The sequence below is a fragment of the Cyprinodon variegatus genome, unplaced genomic scaffold (assembly GCF_000732505.1).
Source record: "Cyprinodon variegatus isolate N-32 unplaced genomic scaffold, C_variegatus-1.0 Scaffold112, whole genome shotgun sequence".
In the NCBI taxonomy this organism is placed as follows: Eukaryota; Metazoa; Chordata; class Actinopteri; order Cyprinodontiformes; family Cyprinodontidae; genus Cyprinodon; species Cyprinodon variegatus.
Window position 1 is genome coordinate 652578 of NW_015150565.1, and position 7291 is coordinate 659868.

The following is a 7291-nucleotide window of genomic DNA, read 5'->3' on the forward strand; positions in this document are numbered from 1 at the left end:
GTCTTATTTAAATAAAAAAGGACTTATTTAGATTTCATTTTTTTGCAGTGCAGATTTGCTTTGCACACTGAAGGAGTATGATTGATGACGCAGTAATGGTACAAAATAAAAGCAACACAGATGTTTCACAGTTAAGAGATGATCTGTTGTATTTAAAAAAAAAAAATTAAGTGGATAATCTGTATAATTACAGAAAAACATCGAGAAAATGTTTTGAGAAACATGGTAACTGCAATATTTGTTGAACATGTCTGATTAATGAACAGATATCCAGCCAGCTAATTGAGCAGGAAAACCACCAAAAAAGATCAAGCTCAATGACCTTCACTATGTATACCCTGAGTCAGATCATGACAGACATGCTAAAGGCTTAATATGTTAACGAAAACCTGCTCATTTACTTCTTGGTCTAGATTTTATTTATCGAATGTAAATCTTTAGATGCAGTAGGGATAATCAGATTGGTGGTTGAATCTTTTAAGAGAAAAGTAAATGTTGCTCAACTGGGTTAACAAGCTCTAGCATGTGAAAACATAATTCAAAACAGTACAATAAGTTGCATAGAAAATGGGCTAAAAAAGCTGTAGAATCACAAACTTAGAGTTTTTAGGGTTTTTTAGAATTTCAAGGTGAAGGAAAGAACTGGAGGAGACTCAAAAGAAGTCCAAATGTAATTTATTAGTTTATTTTCATTCATTTATTACTTGTTTTTTTCGTTCTACCAATGTCTTTGTCCTGCAGGACTGTTTTCAGCTCTGTGGAATCGACCCTCATGAGTTGACCACCATCCTTGCCAGTGTTTACCCGCAGCCTTCTCTATCAGTCTCTCTTTCTCCTTCACCCAGTCCTCCCTCCTCCTCTCAAACCAAAGCCTCCTACTCCATGAAGCACTTTCGTTGGGGGAATCCTCTCAGGAGAAAACGCCGCCCACTAAAAATCTACACAGGCAAAAGTGTGGATGGGATCACTGTTTTCCCTGGAGAGCTGGGGAGGTTGGAGCTTTCCAGGGAACAAGCAGCAGCCGAGGATGAGGAGCTCTCCAAGGAGCGTCATGATAATAAAGACATCCTCTACAAGATGAAGCATTTCCGTTGGAGCAGCCCTGCGGCAGACAAACGCTACGGGGGCTTCATGAAGAGCTGGAAGGAGCACAGCAAGAGGCCGCTGATCACACTCTTTAGAAATGTCATCAAAGGAGAGTAGAAAAGAGCAAAGTAGAGCGAAATGAGAAAAGGAAGATGATCAGGAGGAATAAATGATTGGAACATAGAATGTTCATATTTTTGTCCTACAGCTCAATATGTAACAGAAATGTTTTCATAAAGTACATTTAGTTTGCAGTATGTCGCTTCTAAGAAATTGCTCTTTAAAGCTAAAAAAAAGTGGTGATTCTTGATGCCAAAACCTTTTTCATTTTTTCCAGACTTATAGTAATAAAGGAATATATCAATTATCTAACTAAAAGTCACCAAGTTACTGAAGTAGCTTACTTTTCATTTATTTTGTGGTTTGGTTGAACAGAAAGCTTATAAACAGATGGCATCACCTCTAGTAAAGATACAGAAATTATTTTGTCTTATATTTCAGGACATCTTTGCAATTTTGTAAAACTTGAAAACATGATTGATATGGCTTAAATGTTTACAACAACCGCTTGTCGTCCCTAATATGGCCAAAGGATGGCAGTATTGAGATTTACCTTGCAGCTTTATGTTTCCTTCATAGACTGCATGTAAAAGTTAGGGATGGAAACAAGAGCTGCACAAGTTAGTACTCATATTCTTACTGAAATAAAAGCGCACACCTGTCTTAAAATTACTTTGGTGAAAGGAAAAGTGCTCACTAAACTCTTTTGCTTAAGTAAAGATAAAAATTAGGTTCTACGTTGTACTTGAGCACATAGAAAATTTATATTTTTGCCTTAAAGCATGCAAAGAACTTCTTAAGTTCCTATTTTTTTAAACTGAAGTTTTATGCACAGAAAATAGATTAGTTTTACTCCACAGCTCACGGTGTTGGATGAGAGAACATAAAACATACCGACTTTCTCTATTTTTATATTAAAATTTCCGATCAGATAATATGGATCGAAATAAAGTCCAAAATTAGCAGCTGAATACTTCAGAGCTCTAATCTTTACTACATTAAAGTTGAAATAGCATTCAAATTGATAGAAACTCAAGTACATTAAAATCAAATAAAGGATCAAATGATAGGGAATGCCTTCTGTATCAGAATCTGCATCATCATCTGCAATGTTTCCCAGCCCCCTGATTTCATGCATGTTTCTATCACAGTTTTTTTTTTTATAAACAAACTGTCTCTGGATATATTCTCATTTCCTCTCAATTTTCCCTCTGTTTTGTTGCAGCTGTCATGTCGGTATAAATATGTACAGAAGTAACACACCAGTTTTGAGAAAGTATGAGTAGAAAGTACAGATATTTGTGTTCAAATGTAGTGAATAAAAGTGAAAAGTCCCCAGAAAAATCAAATATTAAGGTTAAGTATAGATACTGCAAAAACCCCGGCATCATTACAATAACTACAGTAGTTAGTCACACTTAGTTACCGGAGACCTCTGGTGGAAAAGTTGCCTGAGACAGGAATCCAAGGTGCAGTAAAATAATGAAATAATAAATAAATAAATAAATAAATAAATAAATAAATAAATAAATAAATAAATAAATAAATAAATAAATAAATAAATAAATACCTAAGCCTGTCAGCTTAGCTTTCAATATTCTTACTTCAGCTCCACCCTCCTAATCATGTACAGTCGCTATTAAAAAGGGCAGATGATGAAAAAAAGATGGTGGAGGCGAATTATGGTTTAGATTGTATTTCATAAAATTATTGTCGATGTTATAAAAATATAAAGAGAGTTGCAAGCAAAATTCATGTGACTTGTTTCTTTTTATATCATGTAAAACAGATAAAGAGGTTGAAACTCTCGCTCTGTTTATATATAAATGAAGTTCACACAATGTTTTTCACTTCCTTCTTTTGGACTAGAAACCATGACAATGGACAAGCATCACTAATGAACCGAGGAAGCAGGCAGGTTTCAAGGTTAAACGAAAGATGTTAAGCATCACATGTCAGACAGATGTGTCATGTTTCAGATAAGATTAGTGATAAGTCGTTAGTCTAAGTCAATATAGAAAAAGATTCATATTTAAAAAGGCTTAATAATTATAGCCCTGATTGTTGAACTTTTGTCAGGGTTAATTCCTCTGGGACAGTCAGTGGATGTGGACGTCAGCATGATTAGAAGCTAGCTGTAAGTCACAGCAGACAACATCTAGGTTATTAAAGACAACAAAATGCCAGTCAGCAGGTTTTAACATTGCTTTCCTTATATTATATGTTGATTAATAATTCTGAAATTTTTCACTCTTATGCAGATTGGTTTTATGTTAACTTACATGTGTTGTGCAAGTTTACCAGTAGATTATGGTTAAATGAAATAACTGGAATTGGAAGTTTTAGCTAACTAATAGATCATTCAAATCAAGGGTAAAACCAATCAATGGTGACTAGTTAAATTATTATAACTGTTGTGGTTCCAGTTTGTGGGGTTAGTTTGTTTTCTTTTTCAGTTCCACCATTCGTCCACCAGATGGTGCCATCTGGTTACTTCTGTCTTGGAGGGCTTGCCTTCACGTCTCAACTACCCACACCTGCAACAAATCTCTCATCACCTCAGAGGAGTATATGAGCAGCTGACTATCATCACCTCCTCGCCAGAGTGTTTGCCTGTTTTGGGAAACTTTCAGATCCTCTGGGATTTTTCAAGTACTTCCAGACCTGGAAGTAAGCCTCTTGAGATGCTGAGAGTTCTACAACTCACCTTACCTAATCTGAGCTCCAACCTCATCAAGATTTTGAGTTGACAGTCTGCTCTGCTGCTCCTCTATGCCACCTTAAACTTACCTCTCCGCCCTGTTCCGTCCCAGTTCGAGTTTGATCGTTAAACAGGTAGCTCTTGAAGAGATTTGAGTTATTCTGATGCAAACAACAGAATGAACATTTGCAGGGGTTCATTTTTTCACTCAGTGTAGCCTTGGATGAGGGGTCCCTTTAAGGTGATTGGTAGTTTGCAGCAGTGGCTCAGATGACGGCAGCACAGCTCCAGTAGCTCAACTGGTCATGATCCAGTGCTTTCACAGTTCAATGAATTTGCACAACCGGTGTGGCACAGGTGGGCAGCTTTTAGTGGCTCCTCAGAAAACAGCAATGGGGCAAAATATCCCTATCTCATTACCTTTTCAAATAAATTCCTGTGTCCAGATCATGATCTGGACCATCATCAAATTTTATTGGTGTCCCTCATGCCAAGATTGTTCCTTGGCATGAGGGACACCTCTGATCAAAGTTTCATTAAAAGCATAACTTTTCAAGTTTTTTTACACAGACAGACAAAGGCACAAACTTTTCCTAAAAACATAACCTCCTCGGCAGAGGTAATGAATTGTGAATGTGAAATTCTAAGTTAACTTTCCTCAAGCAGCAGATCATCATTTGGCATTGGGCCAGAATAACTACTTGTCAAGGTTCAAAAGGAAACATGACATGTCGAATTCAGTTCCATGTGACTGACTCAGTGTGTTTGCATATGTGTCCTCCCTCTCTGCTCCCAGCTGTTAAGAGGTCAGTGTTGATCAGAGGCTGTCCAGGCCTTTCAGAGCCACTGAACCACCAGCAGCACAATGATGATGTTACTGACTCTACTGCTGACCATCCTGGAGCTCCTGGTTCAGGGTGAGACTCTCTAATCAGAACTTTGGCTTAAGATGTAACCATGTTCCCCAGGATACATATCAACCAGCTTTGGTTTGGATGGTGATGTAATGTCTTTAAGCTCAAATTTTCTCCAAGAAAATGTATTTTTATTTTGTGTTTCTAGGATCATCAGGTCAAGTCACTATAATCCAGACTCCACGATCTCAGTCTGTTGTTCCAGGACAGACAGTCTCTATTAAATGTAAAGTTAATCCAAGTACAGGTTACTGCTTCCAATGGTACCTTCAGAAACCAGGAGATGCTCCTAAACTCCTTATAAAATGTGGAAGCAGCCGTCAGTCTGGAGTCCCTGATCGTTTCAGTGGAAGTGGTTCTGGTTCTGACTACACTCTGACCATCAATGGAGTTCAGGCTGACGATGCTGGAGTTTACTACTGTCAGAGTGCTCATAGCATCAACAGTCAGTACGTGTTCACACAGTGAAAAACAGTCGTACAAAAACCTCCCTCAGTCAGACTGAACAGAAACTCCAGCTGAATGTCACAGCAGACTCTGACACAGATCACTAAACACACACAGAGTAACAATAATTTGATCTAAATATCTTTCCTCAAAATATATATTAACATCTATAGAGCACACATAAATGGAAGTAAACATCGTTGACAACTCGATGCAGATTTATCTCTCCTGCCTGAACAGATTCTTTGAACAGTAAAACTATTGTTTAAAGCCTCTAGTGCTGGGTCAGACAAAATAAGGCTTTAAGAGAATAAAATAAAAAACTTTAATTCAGCCAAATATTGAATCTAAAAACAACTTAATTAGAACATAAAGCTGATCAAACCCTCTAGCTGCTCATTAATTAAACTAAAAATAGATTAATTGACTCTAAATGGTTTCAGAGGCAGTAGATCAAACTCTGAACACCACTGAAGTTCAAGCTGAAGATTATGTCAGAGCAGATAGTTTAAACAACAATAGAAAAAAATCAATAAACTAACTGGAATGAATGGAAACATAATTGATAATGCTAACAGAAACCAAACACATGACAATGTGACATTTCTTTTACTGTTTTATTCACAAAGACATCGTTTGAAACCTATTTTGATTAGATATCACATTATGTTTAAAAACTATCTTACTTTAGAAAAAATATATATGTATTTTCAACCTGTTTTTTTTAAAGGATCAAATTTTTGAAACAATATAAATGTTGGGAACTGCAGGCTTGTCACCTTTCTCCACCAGAGGGAGCCTTTCTCCTGAGGGCGTGAGCTGACTTCTGCACACCTGTTTTCCATCTGCTCGTCTGGAGGCCTTCTTAAGGAGGAGACACTTCCCTGCCAGAGTGTTTGCCAGTAATGGTACCAGCAAACCTGAGCCAGCTAATTCTGATCTGTTTTCCTGATTTTTTGAGAACCTCTCTGACTCTGTGTTCTTCTGCCTCTCAGAACCTAACATATCTGGTTATCTGTCAACTCCTGGAGAAAACTCTCTCTGCCTGGAACCTGCCTGTCTGCCCTCAGCCCTCAGCCTGCCGATCAGCCTCTGGACCCTCAAGGTCCCCCCCCCCCTGCTGGTCAGAATACCCCCTGAACAGGTATTAACCCAAACATCCGTTAAACAGCAGGTTTCCTGGATCCACTCTAACCAATCGGTCCTCCCCTAGTTGCTTCCCTCCCGTGACCAGCCTGACGAACCAAGACCCCGTTCACATTTCTCTGTAAACATTGTCAATAAACCTTTTGACCTTTTTCCCTGTCTCTGAGTGTTTCTGCATGTGGGTTAGAAGATTAGACCCCAATATGACAATAAAAGTCTTTCCAATACTAACTACCTCTGACACAGATAAAGATGAATAATCTGTGGTCATTAATCTATATATTGTTGAACGTGCGCTGAGTATCTCAGTGAATTCGCTTTCAATTAAGATGACAAAAAAATGAGGCACAGTTTTGACACAAGAAATTTGTTCAAAAAATCACTTTGACTGATTTTATGACATCTTTACTAAACAGGCTTTCGGTTAATTTTTATCTTAAAATTCATCAGATTTACCATCTTACAAAGTTAAACATATTTTACAAATATTGTTTTATAGCATCTTGTATTTTGTTTTCATTGTTTAAATATTTAGAAGCTGCAGTAAAGATGTGGAATATTTCTGAAAAAAAAACTGAGCAACATTTTTTCTTTATTTGAGATATACAAAGTGGTCTTCTAATTTACAGGAAAAACATTTAATTTATTTACAAAGTAAAATATTTGAAGAGGAAACTATAATGTGAAAAAAAAAGTTTAAACCATTTTCCGACCTTTTTGTTGACGTTTAGTTTCAATCCTAACGGAACTTTATGGCATAGATAAGAGGAATCATCTCTAAGTTCTCATATGACCAAAACCAGATGTTTCACGTTAAACCATGTTGAACTAATTTGGGGAAAATTGTGAGAAAATGTCTTGTCATGAACACAAAATGGTGATTTGTTGCTAATTGATCTTTATTGACTCCACATAGAACAGATGTGATGGTTTATGT

General features: G+C 37.1%; 1 protein-coding gene and 1 gene segment (V, D, J or C); both read left to right on the forward strand.

Annotated features, from left to right (window-relative positions):
• The window catches only part of LOC107084950 (pro-opiomelanocortin-like), a 3600-nt gene extending 1570 nt beyond the window's left edge, over positions 1-2030 (forward strand). Inside the window, exon 2 of the mRNA XM_015375024.1 lies at positions 742-2030. Coding sequence (XP_015230510.1) covers positions 742-1203 — 462 coding nt within the window. The 3' untranslated portion in view covers positions 1204-2030. The remainder of the gene's footprint in view (positions 1-741) is intronic.
• A 2688-nt stretch (positions 2031-4718) lies between these two features.
• LOC107084930 lies at positions 4719-5229 on the forward strand. The segment is given in 2 exon segments: positions 4719-4764; positions 4910-5229. Coding segments are annotated over 2 exon segments (366 nt in total).
• The last annotated feature ends 2062 nt before the right edge of the window (positions 5230-7291 follow it).